This window comes from Lolium rigidum, chromosome 3, assembly GCF_022539505.1.
Source record: "Lolium rigidum isolate FL_2022 chromosome 3, APGP_CSIRO_Lrig_0.1, whole genome shotgun sequence".
In the NCBI taxonomy this organism is placed as follows: domain Eukaryota; kingdom Viridiplantae; phylum Streptophyta; class Magnoliopsida; order Poales; family Poaceae; genus Lolium; species Lolium rigidum.
In genome coordinates, this window is record NC_061510.1 from 120,002,768 (window position 1) to 120,019,892 (window position 17,125).

At 45.2% G+C, this 17,125-nt stretch overlaps 2 protein-coding genes and 1 long non-coding RNA gene across 3 annotated transcripts; all 3 read right to left on the reverse strand.

Moving 5' to 3' along the window:
• Nucleotides 1–927: 927 nt before the first annotated feature.
• Nucleotides 928–4,159, reverse strand: LOC124698101. Its single transcript, XR_007000880.1, has 3 exons — nucleotides 4,028–4,159; nucleotides 2,328–2,441; nucleotides 928–1,417 (listed from the first exon to the last, which is right to left on the reverse strand). It is a non-coding gene; the product is annotated as an uncharacterized LOC124698101 (long non-coding RNA).
• Nucleotides 4,160–4,168: 9 nt separating this feature from the next.
• Nucleotides 4,169–8,716, reverse strand: LOC124695421. The gene is made up of 7 exons (XM_047228274.1): nucleotides 8,368–8,716; nucleotides 8,034–8,161; nucleotides 7,755–7,901; nucleotides 7,521–7,667; nucleotides 5,984–6,031; nucleotides 4,672–4,784; nucleotides 4,169–4,199 (listed from the first exon to the last, which is right to left on the reverse strand). Exons 1-7 carry the CDS (start codon nucleotides 8,663–8,665, stop codon nucleotides 4,169–4,171), a joined length of 912 nt encoding a protein of 303 aa, XP_047084230.1. The 5' UTR covers nucleotides 8,666–8,716.
• A 759-nt stretch (nucleotides 8,717–9,475) lies between these two features.
• LOC124702231 (uncharacterized protein DDB_G0283697-like) lies at nucleotides 9,476–13,548 on the reverse strand. The gene is made up of 4 exons (XM_047234354.1): nucleotides 13,367–13,548; nucleotides 11,457–13,273; nucleotides 10,099–10,915; nucleotides 9,476–9,915 (listed from the first exon to the last, which is right to left on the reverse strand). Exons 2-3 carry the CDS (start codon nucleotides 13,269–13,271, stop codon nucleotides 10,136–10,138), a joined length of 2,595 nt encoding a protein of 864 aa, XP_047090310.1. The 5' UTR covers nucleotides 13,272–13,273; nucleotides 13,367–13,548; the 3' UTR covers nucleotides 9,476–9,915; nucleotides 10,099–10,135.
• Between the last annotated feature and the right edge of the window lie 3,577 nt (nucleotides 13,549–17,125).

Below are 17,125 nucleotides of genomic sequence, written 5' to 3' on the forward strand. Positions count from 1 at the left end.
GCAGTTCGCCGGGACCCAGCAGTCCCCCCTGCGCCATATCTGGCCGGTCTGGGCATCGCCAAAGTGCAAATTCTTCATGTGGCTCCTTATGCAGCGTCGGATCTTCACGGCAGATAGACTGCTTCGCTTTGGGATGCAGAACCAGTATTTCTGCCCTTTGTGCCGGCGGAACCTCGAGACCCCGGAGCATCTCTTCGCTGAGTGCCCCTGGGCTAGGCAAGTCTGGGAGCGCACCGCCAGTCGGTTCCACTGCCCAGCCATCGGAGCTCCGGACAGCGACGACCGCGCCCTGTCCTGGGTTGTGACCAAGCTGGCGGCCTCCGACAAGCGGGCAGCCTCGCTCATCATTCTAGTGGCCTGGGAGATTTGGCGTGAGAGGAATAGGCGTGTTTTCTGTAATAAAGAGTTGAGTGTCTCTGGCCTCATTCACCTAATTGCGGATGAGGCCAATAGTTGGGTGCTTGCCGGTGCGAGGCACCTTGTAAGGCGAGAGTAGGCTTTGAACCTTAGGTGGTTTTAACCACCTGGGTTTGTACAGTTCCCGCTTTCTTCTATATATGAAACCAGCAGCTCTCCTGCTGAGATTCAAAAAAAAAAATGTAGTGCGGCACACCTGTGAAGCATCATGAAGAAGATAGTAGTCCTGCATGATCTAGGAAGGTACGGGACCATCCTTGCCAAAACTTTGCGGTTCAGCCGTTGCAAGCTGAGGATGATTTCCACCCTTTCCAGATCGTTTCGGGAATCCCTGCAGTTTTCACGCTTCTAATTGCACTGTATTGACCACGAAAAGTACATATTATGCACAAGGAATAATAATTGCAAACGCATGATGCAAATTGCTCGATCGTGAAGTCACTTTGATGGACCTTGACAATGTGCACAACATTACAACCTCAAAGGCAAGTACTTGTTCTCCTTGTTAGGATAACTCAGACCTCAAACTCATCATGTTGATTCCCAATTATGGCTAACACTTAATCCTAGTCACGTGGCCATCCAATTTCGAATCTGAAATTATTCCAGAGAGCCTAGAGATCTCCCCTTCCTTGATCGACCATGTTTCACAACAAACCTGGAAATAACATTTATAAACTGCTATTTACACTACTCATTTGACAACCTTAAGTATATTGATTCACACCTCGGGAACAAACGACGACCTCAAGCGTAGTACATGACATATACATCCTACATTCGTACTTGAGACTGCATCTCGCTGCATCCCCATGTGAATCAACAAGATAAGCTGTCTCCTACAACATCTAAGGGATTCGTTACATATTCGCTGAAACAACGCCCCTTTGCTCGTCTATATTACTCCATGCCCAGACCGATGGTAGTCCATAAAGTCGATGAGGCGATGACATTGTCAGTTCGTCCAGAAAGGAATTTTCGGCCCATTCTTCTCGAAGCCCTGTGCAAATAATGTGAGTGCAAGCACGTAAATTTGGAAATTTCATCTATACGGATTTGTGCTGGAGATCATGAAGAAGTCCTGATACTCAACAAAAAATGGGGAGAAATCCCCCTCACAGGCACACATTATTGTGGTTGGCACTTTGTTTTTGCGAAAATTGTGGTTGGCACTTTGTTTTTACAACAATTTATTACTAAAAGAGCTGCATATAACTACATAAAATCTGCAACTGGCAGCATACCCAACTAACGTGTGACTGTTGATTACCCATATGCACACACTAGGGCTTAGCTTCAAAATATGACTAAACATACTGTAGCAAACAAATGGTTCAAAAGAGCTAACTCAAACAAAATAAACAAATTAAACAATGATTCTACCTTTTATAACAATTTAGAAAGATAAAGAACTAAGGAAATGATACTTATTGAGACGACATTACTCCTTCCACTCCGAAACATAAAGGCACTCAAGTACTCAACAAAAGAGTTTGACCAACTATTGTACACTAATAAAACGTGGATTATGTGAACAAAAAAGTGATATAAACCATATCTCTAAATGTTGGTCAAACTTGAATTTTGAAATACATGGGTGAGCCTTAAATGATTTAGACACTGCAGCAAATTAGTTAATGTAGCAAGTTGGTCTGAACATTCTTATCTACTACTATTTTCCTGTGTGAACTGCTCCACTATTCCTACGACTTCCCCGTGTTCCAAACAGGGCCTAAGATAGAAAACCTGAAAACTAGAATTTATAAATACATTCAAAGTTCATATCGTACAGTCAGGAGTATCTGAATAAAACACATGCAAAAGAGCTATTGAAGAGAAAATTATGTCTCTCACTCTCGTGAATATTTATTCAAGGAAAGTAAAATAGAAATAATCTACATAAGTTTTACCTGCTTGACATCTGAATATAGGTCTTCAACCATCTTCTCTGTCTTCTTTGCATAAGACCACATTTTATGCATATTAGACTCCATCTTTCTTGACATATCACTTACAATTTGAACCTACAATCATGATTCGCCGATTAGAACTTCAACCTATAACCATAATAATGATGATCCTATGAACGGTTTTCAGAAAGGGCTGCACCCACAAGTAGCAAATTCTAGTTTCCTCCAATAGCATACAAAAATAAGCATGAATACAGAAGAGCATGGAACAACCTAAAGTTTAAGAACAAGTCCAACAGACTTCGCAAGACAGCGTGCCATCTGCCCATCCCTAAATTTACGGGAAAATGCCGTTCCAACATACTTGGTATCTCGCTCCGCAAAAATACAGGCTCAGCAAACATCTCTCCCAGTCTACAATTCTGTGGAGTCATCCTGCTCAGCATCAAACAACTACCCCCAGGAAAGAGCAAGTTTTTCACTTTTCCCCTCTTGCGCCACCAGTCCGCATCACTTGGGCCAGGCTGCGTTGGTCTGGTGGGCCTGTCAGCGTGGCCCAAGGATGCAGCAACGAGTAGGCAGATCACTGCTGCCACACACATTTTCTGCTTCTGCTACTAGAGACGGAGGCAGAGGGAGATTGAGCGGCACAAGAGGGAGTGCTGGCCGAGCAGCTGCCTGGCTGCCCACCGTTGCACTGCGGGTACTGAGCTGGGTGCTGCACACCGCTTGGTGGGATGGATGGGGAGCAGGGGGCGTTGAGTACTCTGGGATGACTGAGACAGATGAGAGGGATTTTGTGAGGAGAGAATGACAGAAACAATGCAGCCAAAAGTCCGAACTAATGGAAAGTGCTAGTGCAATCCACTTATACACTTCAGCACCCCCACTCAGGTATGACGGAAGACAATTCAACATGTGTAGAGACTCAAGGTATAGCTCAAGAGGCACATATGTGGACTGCTGACTCAGGTATGGTTCAAGAGGCCAATACGTGGACACCGAGGGGGTAACAACAATTTTAGGATAAATTGCAAAAGACAGGACTCGAACTCACATTAGGCTCTGATAGCATGTCAAGCTTCATGCACTAGCCAACGCAACCAAAAGTCCGAACTAATGAAAAGGGCTAGTGCAATCCACGTATACACTTCAACAAAACTAAGAGATAAGAGATAAGAGAGACATACAGATACTGAGGTGAACAGACATTTCTATTACATATTCTAGGTTTGAACATGCCATGACATCCAATTCTATGGTTTTCCTATTCCTGCATTTTTGGAATTCTTCAAATCAAAAGATTTAGGAACAGGAAAAAATTCCTACGTTAATGTTGTTCTTCTGAAAATCCTGCAGATTCCTGCGAATCATACAGACCCTAAAATATTCATACAAAAACTCTTTGACCCACAATGTGTACTCATCATGATAAACGTGGCTGGTATGACTTGAGCATTCACAGGGTGATTTTTAACCATTCAAAATTTTCCATGTTTAAGTATCTTGGCTTTACAAGATAAGAGAGTGGTAAAAAATGTCTTGTCTGCTAAGGTTCAAGTGCGAAATCATTAGATTCTAATTTAAATCTGAATTTCAAATTCTAGTATCAGACAACAAACCGAAATAAATAATATACAGAAAGTAACAGCAGTGATTAATTAAAGAATCAAGATATGTGTTAACCAAGACAAAGATACCTTTTCAATATCTGCATATAGAGCTTCTACCTTCTTTCCAGTATCCTTTGCCAATGACCATACCTGGCGAATACTAGAGCCCAACTTTCTTGATTCATCTGTCAGAACTTGAACCTGTTATCCGCACATGAGATGACTAGTTCAAACAGCTTTCCCAACAAACTCGAACACACTAACAACATCAAAATTCAAAAGAGGAGAATCTACAACTATAAAATTGTTTACTTCCCCGCAGCAGAACACAATGCATACAGGAAGCTACAGTGTGCAACCTCTGACAGCTGTGTCTCAAGAAAGGAACTTTCAGGAACCGGGACTGCATATGCTTCTTTTTACATCGTCAAATCGTGATGGTAAATTTTCAAAATAAACCATGAGGTTGGGGATTAGAGCATTAACTACAATATTGTCAAACCTTTGAACTTCACTAAATAAGAGAGCACAATGGTATCACCATTCTTATGTACTAATGTTTGAAAGACAGGCCATTAGTTCTTTTTAACAGAAATGTATCCAGATTCCAAGATATACTATAAGATAAAATTCTCATAAATCATAGGCAGAAACGAATAGTTAAAGAAGTGAAACGAACTGTGACTGCCAAGTAAAGATTATCTTAACTGAGATAACTTAGAAGTAGATACCTTTTGACATCTGAATGTAGAGCTTCAACAGTTTTCTCTGTATCGTTGGCCAATGACCATATATTGTAAATATCAGAGTTCATCTTTCTTGATTCCGCCGCCAGAATTAGAACCTATTATCACCATGCCCAGGAAATGAGCTCCCCGAGAGGGATTTTAAAAAGAATTCTCAAATGCACACAAAGAATGGATATAGAAGAAAATAAAACTAAAGTCATATCTAGGCATGTTTGGAATGGTTTTTTTTAAAAAAATTGGAATTCTAAGAGGTTTGGCGTTTCTTGCTAAAATCCCTGTAATATTGCAACACGCCAAATCGTTTGTTTACCTTTAAATGAATAACAAAGCAATAGAAGAAGCCTACATTGGAGCAAACAAGCACTTAGCAAGCCATACTACTAGCAACTGCAGGTTGCTGCAATCGAGGGATAGATACCCCCATATTTCGAAATTAGGCAAGATTACATCTGTTAGGAGATACACTTGACTACCAAGAAAGAGTTATTCCACGTATCTGTAGCTTGTTGAGGCCTCCACTTCATGAATTCTATCAAAGGTTCATCTTCAATGAAGAAAAATATTCAGAACATGTTCAATACTTATCTTGCAACCCAGTATCTAGATTACTGGGTGTCCATACACCTGCACCTGTTCTGCCAGTAGCTCGAGCTCGATCTACCCTTAAGTTGTCGGAAATGGCAGCTCGTAGCAAGCAAGGCATCTGCTTAAACTGCGATGAATGCCTCGTCCCCCAATGCTACAGAAGATTGTGTATCATGCGCCTGGCACGACATTTGTTCATTGCAGCTCCATCTTAACTTTCGAGCATGTGTTCAGACGATAGCATCGGTGTGACACTGGCCAACACGGACCATGTCAATAGCACAGATGCCCGCTGCACTCTCAACATCACCGACAACACATTCCTAGTGGAGTTCGTCGCCCCACCAGTAACAATCGATGGCACGTTGACTTGGAAGTGTCACACATGTCACTCCATGGGTCACGTCAAATCAAACTAAGAACCTCGAAGCGCATATTTAGTAGAACACTTGGTTATTATATGCAAAGAAAGATTTGCAAACGCTGGTGATTTATGCAACTAGCATCGAATTAGAAGGTACAATACAAATAAAATCAAAATTTAATTTAACATTCCATACTACTACACTGCAGGTCAACGACCGAGACACATCATTTAATTATATTGTAAGTTTTTAGTATCCCAAAAAAAGATCTACTGATGACTGAGACAATATTTTAAAAGTTGACCCTGTACATAAGTGAGGAAAAGAGGGAGTGAGAGAGGAACCTCATTTGTGACTGACTTGATAGTACTTTCAGAATTCCGTAATAATTCCTACAACATAAAAAGGCACAAAAGTCAATGCATGATATTAAGTGATAGACTATTTTGACAAAACTACAAAGCGTCCAATCTAATATCAAAGTCGCTTTAAGGAAACAGTTATCTCACAGGTTGCTAGGCTCAAGATTTAGAGATTTGGGGGTTAGAAACCCTTCTATCCTTGTAAAATGACAATGTAAACTTGTGTCTGTGTGCGTGACATGGATAATCCTAATCAGATGACCTAGTACTAAGTCAATTCTTTTGCACTATGGAGACAGATCTACAGAAAAGTAATGCTCCGCTGCTCCTTCTTAGCCCCAGCGGTCCCTAATTAAGCATCATTATTCATTAGTGCTGGTGTGAGACCAAGGACAGACCACTGCAAGCATGCACAATAGTGATCGGTGTGGTGCACTTGTACTGTTCGCTCTGGAATGTCAATGTCCAATAAGAGCAAAAAGAGAAGAGGACAGAAGTCCATTCTAGCACAGATGAAGGTTGTTTTCAGGTTCAATTAAATGGTGCCAAAATATTCAGGAAGCGAGATCTTCCACTAACCTTAAGGACACAAATAGTTACAGTCTGCAAGATCTAGATGTATCAAGGGCTCAAGGCCAACGAACCATCATCTACCACTAATATAAAAAATACCAGTGAGGAGAGCACCAAACCATCTCAGCCATGTCATTCTAATTTGTTTTTACCGAATTGGAGCCAAATCAAGCACAAGCCAATGTAAGTTGTCAAATGTTTGTCAAGTCAGTTGGCTGCAAACCAAATGGAGGCCTATTTTGGCACAATTTTGGAAGTAACAATAACTATAATCCAAAAACATATGAAGTGATCGGCGCAGTGCACTTGTACTGTTCGAGAACGAGAAGAGGACAGAATTGCATTCTAGAACATATGAAGGTTGTTTACAGGTTCAATCAAATGGTTCCAAAATATTCGGGAAGCAAGATCTTCCACTAAAATTAAGGACACAAATAGTTTCAGTTTGCAAGACATAGATGTATCAAGGGCTCAATGCCAAAGAACCATCATCTACCACTATAATGTAAAAAACACCACTAAAGAGGAGGTCCAAACCATCTCAGCCATATTATTCTCATTTATTTGTTTTGAACGAATTGGAACCAAATCAAGCACAAGCCAATGTAAGTTGTCAAATGTTTGTCAGGTGAGTTGGTTGAAAACCAAATGGAGGCCTATTTTGGCAAAAATTTCGAAGTAACAATAGCCATAATCCAAAGTTGCCAACAAGTTAACAAAATTTTGGTCATGCCCTTGCTTCGTGCATGCCAAAATTTTGGCTAGGCTAGTTGGTGGTCAAAACCAAACACACCATATTCTTTTCACTAGTATGGCCTATGGTTCAATAAAATATGTCAAACTAACTGGAGTGCTCAAATTTCACATCCACTGCACCCTTTATGACATACTATATCACTGTCTCTCTCACTTTATTCACCTTAATTTACCAATGCCAGACACATACCTTGATGTTTTCTTGTTCCTTGATCAGAGCCTGAATGTCTAGTCCCATCGCTTTCACAACCCCGGCCTCTTCCTCTGAAACATGACCTTTGTCGCCCGATGCTTTTGAATTTTTTTCCCATTCTGTATGCATTTTCACTAGCATGGTCTGTAGTTAACAAAAAACCTTTATGACATACTCTATCATTGTCTCTCTCACTTTATTCACCTTAATTTACCAATGCCAGACACATACCTTGATGTTTTCTTGTTCCTTGATCAGAGCCTGAATGTCTAGTCCCATCACTTTCACAACCCCGACATCTTCCTCTGAAACATGACCTTCGTCATCCCATGCTTTTGAATTGTTTTCCCATTCTGTATGCATTTTCACTAGCATGGCCTGTAGTTAACAAAAAAAATATCAAACTACCCGGAGCTCTCAAATTTCACATCAACTACTCCATTTATGGCATAATCTATCGCTATCTCTCTCACTCTGTTCACCATAATTCACCAATCGCCAGATGCATACCTTGATGTTTTCTTGCTCCTTGATCAGAGCCTGAATGTCCAGTTCCATCGCTTTCACAGCCTCGCCACCTTCATCTGAACCATGACCTTTACCATCCGATGCTTTCGAATTGTTCTCCCAGAGTGATTCTGCATGAACAATTCAAGAATTGTCCTAAAAAATCCTCTTAGGGCACAAGCAGAAAAGAGTTCAAGTGTACCATGGAACCCAAAGAATAATTCAATCCCGAATCACAATTGCGCAGGTATTAACCACATATTTCCACAGCACTCACTATTAATCTTAACACAAGAACAATTGGTGCTGGACAGTGAGTCACTAATCTCTGACGTACCCAATCGGTTGAGCTGGAGCTTCAGCTGCTCGATCTCCAGCCGAACCTCTAGGCCCATACCATCCTCTCCCGTGTTGGTGACGGACGCCACGCAGTGCCCCGTCTGACCGACGTGGTCTCGGGGAAGGCCGAAGATGACGGCGAGGAGCGCGGCCGCGATGGCGAAGGCGGTGCAGGATCGGCGGAGGTCGCCGGCGCTACCGGAGGTGTTCAGGCGGACAACGAAGGAGAGCAGGCGGAGGGGGATGAGGAAGGCGACGACGACGGCGAGGATGGCCGAGTCGACCCTCATGGCCATGGACGGAAAGAATCCCCTGTTGCGAGTAGGGCTTGCAGTCCTAGGTCAGGTGTCATGAATCATGAACCAGCACGGGACTTGCCGCTTTTTAGGTTGGGTGCTGGCGTTTGGTTCTCACTCAAAACCTCTTTTTTTTCATTTTTCATATGAAAAATCTCTTTTTTTTTCGATAAAACGCAAAATCTCTCCTAAGACCGACTTAGCGGATCCGTAAAAGTCCATCATCCTCTAATACAGTACTCCATTTCAGAGGATACGGAGATGTAGTTCTTCCAGATTCTCTAAAATCGTTTTTTTTCGTACATACATGCATATTTTTAAATAAAACTTGAACGTAATTTGAAGATAGAACAAACAAAAGCATCATCAACATATAGCCCAAGTGCTGTCAGCCGAACCGCTCCCTCTCAACTTTGGGCCACTCCATTGCATCTTCGATGCCAATATATCCGCTCTCCTACTCTCTCAATACTACGTATTTGTTCCAGTTGGATCCATTATCAGGTGTCTGTTCTTATCTACTCTCATAATCTCCCAATAAGCTCTCATCTTACCACCGAAATCAGCTAGAAATTGGCTAAAATTTCACCTTTCTGAATATACTGAAAAGTTCCTCCTAAATTTACAGTACAAGAGGGAGTTTTTGCAGTACACTAAAAAATAATACAGTACAGGGACGTTTTGATTTTTGAGTAGCTGCTATACACAGTGGATTCCCAGCAGTTCTTTTTAGCATGACCCCTTTTTTAGTACTCTGCTTACCGAGTCACAGTGCAATACACAAATCATTACATGAGACAGTCTAGGAAGTTAAATTGGCAAAGCAGTTAATCATGGGCTAAAGAGCAACATCATCAGAAACTGAAAGAATAATCTTGATGGATCTGGCTTCTCCAATACACCAATGTATATACATGAAGCTGTCCAATAGTTCAGAAACATCTTGATCGCATTTGGTCAATGCGCGAACTTTGAGGATTCGAGGCCGTATCTAGGATTGAATGAATGCCAATAAGAAAACAAAAAATGACTAAGCTAAAATGGAATGTTAGGAGGACATGTTCTTTTTCTGCTATTTTCTATCATTGACTACATCACTGAAAAACAAGCTGAAGAACAACGGCCAGCTATATTGAGTGAGATACTGGGTGTCTCAAGCAGATCATGATCGCAATTACTGGGAGGATATGAAGACATGAAGGCCCTTGTCATGCTCGATCCACAAGCCACTAACAGAATGGAATGACATTCTGAAACAAACAATGATATATATTAGGTTGTATAAATAGCCTGACTTCACAAACAAAATGAAGTAAATAAATTCCTAACCGGCTGAGTGTTTCTTTTCATTCAGTACATTGCAAAATGAAGCATACAGAAACCACTTAAATATTAAAAATGAACCATTCGCTCAGATATGCTTGGGGACTTACCTAATGGGGACTTATACTGCACATGGACTTGACACTTTTAGTTTGTTGGAAAACTGTTCCCATCCACAGATATGCATGGAGTTGAATTTCTCGGAGTATGAACCGAAGGAGAAAAGCGGTGCTGGTCCCGAATGTCATCAAGGAGCAATTGTGAACTGTTGGCTTCCAAAGGAGCATGAAGATTTATGTGGGTTTGTTCAATTCTTGATACATAACCACTATGCTGCAACGAGTTGGAGTCTGATGAAGCAAAGAAGTTCATGCGGTCTGGTTCAGCTCTTGCCGCACCGTCGCTGTTCTGTACACCATTATGTCCCAAGTCCAAACCGTCTGATGGTCTGTGTCTATTCAGCAAAATGCGCATCCATCCACGTCTTCGAGAAAGAGTTGCAAGCCTTCCTCCAGATGGAGTTGATACGCCCGCGGTAGAAGCTTGTGATTCAGCAGGATGATTTTGCCTAGAACTCTCTCTAGGTGATGCATTTAGATCAAACCCTTGAAATGTTTGCCAAGAGTTGATTGAAGGTGACCTTTCGAATATGCCAATTGGTGCAGTTGCTGCTACCTGTGCAGAATTGCTATTAGTAAGTCTTCTAGGATACGATGGCCCCTCGCCAGCGAGTCTACATCCTCCACAATACCAATTTCCTTCAGGTACTTCTCTTCCCAGGCCAACACAATAAGTATGTGCTGAGGAATCACAAATATCACAGAGTAACATGAGACTATCTTCACCACCTTGATTGCACTCTATGCACACAAGATTCTCGTATGGGTCTAACCAGCGCCTTATTTCTTCTTCTGTGGGCTGATAAACCTGTACAAGAAGCAGGAAAATGAGAATATGCAAACAAGAAAAAACATAGTAGAACAATATTGCTAACATTTTTCGCAGCAAACAAGATCAAGGTGAAGGAAGGCTTATTGAGAATAAGGAAGTAGGCAGAACTACAAGAAAGGTGAATGTAAATGATTCGCGGCCATGATTAAGGAGTGTTAGATTCATGAAACCTTGCAAGAATTTAAGCAGTAATTCAGAATATAATGCCCCTAAATTCAAATTTCTTGCCTGTTGTAAGTTGTAACTCAACATTGATACACAAGTTAGCATTGCAATTTTGGACGTGACAATATGTCAATTGCATGGCAATGACCAAATACATCAACAGAGAACTATAAATGATAAGTTACCAGTAAAAAAACAAACTATAAGGCTGCATTGTTTACCAGAAATAAATTTAATTTAAAACACATAATGACGGTAAACATATCCAAGAATAATGTTTTGATATTTTTAGCTTACGTTTTGAATTGGTTACCCATCTAAAAACGGGAGGGAATAACAACTTAATAGTTACCTGATCACGCTCTTCAACCCTAATTACAGTTTTTTTCAGCTCCAAGCCAAGATCCACTTTCGATGACTTGGTAATCGTTGTGAAGCGCCTCTTACACAATGGACACTTTGACTCCACCTTAGACCACTCCATGATGCACGGGAAGCAAAAGTAGTGCGAGCAGCAATTCAGCATGCCCTGCGGAGTCATCCTCTGGTCCTCAGAGAAGCATATCCCACACGTCTGCTTCCCAGCATCCACTGCTTCCTTTTTCTCCTTTCCTTTGTCCTCTCCATTTCTTGCAAGAGAAATCCTCCTCACTGACACGGGAAGCGTAGGCTGAGCCTCCAGAGGTTTATCCCCGGAGTCCTTATCTGAGGCATGGCATTCAGAGTCCGAGGATGACCCCGAGACGAATACCCTCTTCTTCCTCTTGGCCTCTCCTTCCCTTACACACCCCAAATCCTTATCTGAGACATGGAATTCAGACTCTGAGGATGACCCTGAGACAAATGCCCTATTATTCTTCTTCTTCTTGGCCTCTTTCCTGACATGCCCCAATTCCTTATCTGAGACATGGAATTCAGATTCAGAGGATGACCCTGAGACGAATACCCTATGCTTCTTCTTCTTCTTGGTCTCTTTCCTGACATGCCCCAATTCCTTATCTGAGAGATTAAATTCAGAATCTGACGATGACACACACTTCTTGCTCGCGGTTTCTCTGGAAGCCTCCAACTGCGTATCCGAGACATGATATTCAGAGTCTGAGTCTGACTGCAACACGAGTGCCCTTTTCTTCCTCGTGACCTCTTCCTCTCTGACAACCCTCAGTTCCTCATCTGAGACATGAAATTCAGAGTCTGACGATGATCCTGCCGCCTTCTTTCTCCTCCCCTTCCTAGCCGCAACTCTCACCGGCTCAACCACCGGGGCCTCAGCATCCTCGTCAGACGTTCCAAACTCGAAATCTGATGTGTCCGAATCGACAGCCGGCCATATATCGGCCTCGGCGACCGGCACCGGACGGTCCTGCCTCCCGAACCTGGCTTTCTTCCTTGGATTCCGGCTCACCTCGACCTGATCGTCGTCGTCCACAATGAAGTCGTCGTCGTCGTCCTCGTAGCGCTCGATGGCCGGACGCTTTCTCCGCCGCCTCGCGGCAGGTGCGGCTTTCCTTGGCTTGGCCGCACGAGCCTTCCGCTTGGAACCCTTGGAACTGCTTTTCCTCTTTGTCCCGCGTCGCCGCTTTGAGGCGGGGATTCGGCGGCGCACTGTGTTGGTAATCCTCTGCTGCGTCTTTCTGGTGCGACTGAGATTGAATTCCTCTTCCTCACACTCGTCGTTGTCGCCCTCCAGTTCAGGGTCGAAATCCATGTCCCGGTCCTCCTCCCCCTCGTCCAAGTCGGGATCGAAGTCTGCGTCCTCCTCCCGCCGCCGCCGATTAGATCGCTGGATCACCGGGGGCTGCCCGCGGGCACCACATTCCCCGTGGAGCCGCGGAGGCTCCTCCGCCTCCTGGGGATCTTCTTCCTGGTACTGCTCGCCAGCCCCCTCGTCCTCCTCGACCTCCTCCTCCGAGTAGTCGTCGTCGTCCTCGTACCTGCGCCGCCCCCGAGATCGCACGGGGGCCGGATTCGGTTTCCTCTTGCCCGCACCCTTGACCGGCCGCGGCGTCTCTTCCTCCTCCCCGTCCTCCTCGTCCACCTGGTACTCCGCGTCCGAGCCCCCTCCCTCCTCGGCGGCACTGGAGACACAGAGCTCCTCCTCGTCCTCAATCAGATACTCCTCGTCGCTGTCGTCGCCCACGACCCCACGCCGCCGCCCCGTCCCCATATCTACACAACAACAAAATCACCCCGAATCAGAACCAGATCGCCGGATCCCAGCGTCAAACGCGGCCCGAAATCAGCCGGCAGTCGCCGAATTACCGTTGGGGACGAGACGAGCAGAGCAGCGCAGGTGGCAACGCCCAAGCCCCGGATAACAGGTTGAGAGGAGCCGTGCGGTTTCGAACCGGTACCGGTACGCGCAGGTCAGCGAAGGCGGCGGCGGCGAGCTGAGGCGAGACGAGAGGAATTGGGAAGGTGGAGGTTACGAGGGGCGGGGCGGTACGGGTGGGGAGGAAGGTGAGGTGGGGGAACGCGGTGGCTTTTATCGCCGGAGTGGGACGGGATGGGTGGGGTGGGCTGCTGGGCTGGGCAGTGGTTGGATTGTTGGGACTCTCTTCGCTTGCTTGCTTGGACTAGTCGCCTGCGGCATCGTGGCCGTTCACACGTTAGTTGTAGCTTTGGTGCGCCGCTGGTTTATACCGAGCGGCCCCGGGTTTCGGTGGGTTCGTTCGTACTCGTACCAGCGCGTCCAGTGGTGCCATGCCCCATCTCATGGTGGCCCGGCCTCCATCTCCAGCAGCTTTTCGTGTGTTCTATTCTCCCCCACACGCTGCGTCAGCGTCGCCCACGAGACGACGACAGACATATATATACTCTCCGATGCAACGAGACGACAGAAATCCAAAAACTATCTCTGACACTGCAATCACAAATCTGTGTCCCTGCAGTAGAGCTCGACCTCTCGAAACAAAAAAAACTCACCGTCATCTCGCTCTAGTATGGTCCGCCAGTGTCACGGTTCGGTTCACGACCTTCTTCTTTCCCTCTTTTCGCCCCGGGACCGGCGCGACGGCCGATTTGGTTACGAGAATAGCAAATTCAGGTGGCCTTTTTTTTGCAATGACGATGCACGTTTCTGATGATCCCTGCATGCTGCTGCAATCTTTGCTTCAGACACGGTATACTGCATGCTTTTACAGCTATGCTCTGTCATGCCACGGCAGTGAGCTCAAAACAGCACACCTGAACAATTCTTTCCCCTACAGGACTGATGATCATTCAAAGCCATTTAACTGCAAGCTTTATTTGTCAGCAACTCAGCATGATCTACTACTGGATAGGAAAGCAGTAAAGTTTCTTCCAACCCGATTTAAAACTATTATAACAGTCCATAATCTAGGCCAGTCAAAGCTCACACCCCATCTCAGCCATTTGGCAACAACTCCCATTTTTTGATAAAGGGAATATATTAAAATCAAGAGATACCAATTACACCCATCCTCTGCAACAACGTACCACCCTAATGGCACTACGGATGCACACAGCAAAAAAAAGGAAAAGAAAACTAAGAAACAAAAGTCTCGCTACAGTATCTCGGACCTAACAACAGCAATACATCCACCGCCATGACAACACTTGAATTACAGGCTCTCCAAAAAACGACGCCTCCAAGAAGAAAACAGTGCTCAAACACCGTCGTCGCCCGATCAAAGATCTTAGGTTTTCACCCTGAAGATAGTCCACACTCTCAAAACAATGCCTCCATCAAGGTCACTGCCAGACACAACCAGTTAAGACCAGACCTTGGGTTTTCACCCCGAAAGGTAGGACTCTGCGCTTCACATGTGTTGTCGCTCCCACTTTCATACCGCTGCTGTGAAGCCCGGACACCAAGCAAGCCCCTCAACAGCGCGGAGACTTGAACCTCCCTTAGCTAGTCCTCCCCTCCGGCCTTCATGAAATTCTCTTCTTTCGACTTTCATCATGGATCCATAGTCACTTGACGTCAACACAGAAAAAGAGCTTCGCGTCGCTCCCTCCAGAACCAAACGGTCGGAATAAACGCATGGGTGCACACGACCGAATACCTCCGATCCAGCAAACTCCAGGCAAAGCACAGTTACATTCGCCGGCGGAGCCTTCCGGAACTCAACCCTCCGGCCAGATCACGAGTCCAGGCCTCCGGTAGGTCCTCCTCTTCACGCAAGAGAGGCCCTAGGACCGCCGCCTTTATTCAGGTCGGACCCCCACGTCGGCAAACCATCCCGGGCTGGCCAACCCAACCCTCCACCGGCGACACCATCGCCGACTTCCATGCACCTACATCTCACCGCCAGATGGCGGTGATAGATCAAAAATCCACCACCACCAACCGCAGGCCGACCCTCTCCGGCGAAGAAGAGGCCACCTCCTCCGTCGAACCCAGGGTGAAAGAACATCTCTCATATTATGTTTTGAGTGTTTGATGTCAATGTATGTGATACACTAATGTTTGTTTAAGTGGTACAGGGTTTATATAGATACATTTGTATGTGTGATTGGATGTGGTCAGTCTTTGTCAAAAAGGATCAGCAAAAAGTTCATCAGGCCGGATAATCCGGGCCGGATATTTCAAAAATATCCGGCCCCCAGATTTTCGGCTAAGGACTTGAGGAAAAGCAGCTCAGGATAGGGGCCGGACAATTGCCCGGATATTGTCCCGGTTTTGTCCCGGGGCCGGATTATCCGGGCCGGACATTTCAGGAATATCCGGCCCCTCAAAAAATGGCTAAGGACCTGAAGAAAAACAAGTCTGGATAGTGGCCGGATATTTGGCCGGACATTGTCCCGGTTTTGTACCTGCGGCCAGATTATCCGGGGGGGGGGGGGCGGATTATCCGGCCCCTACTCAGGCCGGATTATCCGGGCCCCCGGAAGGCACAACGGCTGGATTTTGGGGAGGGGTATTTATACCCCTCTTCTTCTTCCTTCCCCCTTTGCTCAATCATTGCACAAGAAATCTGCCAACCTTCACCTCCATTAGAGCCACCTCAAGAAACACAAGATTTGCAAGATATCCTTCCTCCCCCAACCAAAGCTCTTGATCTTTGGAGATTCGAAGGAGAAGACACCGATCTACATCCTCACCGAAGCGTTTTTCATTTCCCCCTCATTTGTTTGAGGGATCTCATGCTAGTGTTCCTATTTGGTTCCCTAGTTGATTTGTGTTGATGTGTTGTTGTTGATTGTTGTATTGTTACAGATTTGGGAGCCTCCAATTCAGTTGTGGATGTGTGCCCCAAGAACCTTGTAAAGGCCCGGTTTCCGCCTCGAGGAAATCCCTTAGTGGAAGTGGGCTAGGCCTTCGTGGCGTTGCTCACAGGAGATCTGAGTGAAGCCTTCGTGGCTGTTGGTTTGGCTTTCGTAGTAACCACACTCCTCCAAACGTAGACGTACCTTCTTGCAAAGGAAGGGAACTACGGGAATCATCTCCGTGTCATCGCGTGCTCCACTCTCGGTTACCTCTATCCTATTCTATCTCTTATATTGTGTAGCTATATTGTGCTAGTTGCTTATCTTGTCATATAGGTAAATTCACTTAGTTGCATATCTAGAGAATTTACCTTTGTGTCAAGCCTAAATTGAAAAAGAACTAAAAATTGGTTAGCACCTATTCACCCCCCCCTCTAGGTGCGGCATACGATCCTTTCAATTGGTATCAGAGCCTCGGATCTTATTTCGGGCTTAACCGCCTAAGAGTATGCCGAACGAGGAGTCTTCGGAAGGGGCCGCCAAGACGGTCTCCATGGAAGACTTCAATTCGTTGAAGTCCTCCATGGAAGCCCAAATGGAAAGCATGAAAAAGATGATTGCCGAGCTTTTGACTCCGGCCCTTCCCAAGGCTCCCAGTGTAGAGGTAAAGGACACGGGTGCGTTAGAAGAGGGTGATGCTTCGGAATTACCCTCCTCTACCAAACCCGTGGAAGGTGATAACTTAAACACTATCAAATCTCCCATTGCATCTCCTAGGGGAACTAGTGGAGGTGAGAGCTACAATCGAGTAGCTCCACCTTTTCTATCTCCCGATATACCGGTTCC

Excerpts from the sequence above, each read along its gene's own strand:
- LOC124695421 (XM_047228274.1), bottom strand. The coding sequence starts at position 8,665 with ATGGCCATGAGGGTCGACTCGGCCATCCTCGCCGTCGTCGTCGCCTTC. Across the intron at positions 8,162-8,367 it reads GCTCCAGCTCAACCGATTGG|AATCACTCTGGGAGAACAAT; the intron begins GTACGTCAGAGA and ends TTGTTCATGCAG. Across the intron at positions 7,668-7,754 it reads AGGAACAAGAAAACATCAAG|ACCATGCTAGTGAAAATGCA; the intron begins GTATGTGTCTGG and ends TGTTAACTACAG.
- LOC124702231 (XM_047234354.1), bottom strand. The coding sequence starts at position 13,271 with ATGGGGACGGGGCGGCGGCGTGGGGTCGTGGGCGACGACAGCGACGAG. Across the intron at positions 10,916-11,456 it reads GGGTTGAAGAGCGTGATCAG|GTTTATCAGCCCACAGAAGA; the intron begins GTAACTATTAAG and ends CTTCTTGTACAG.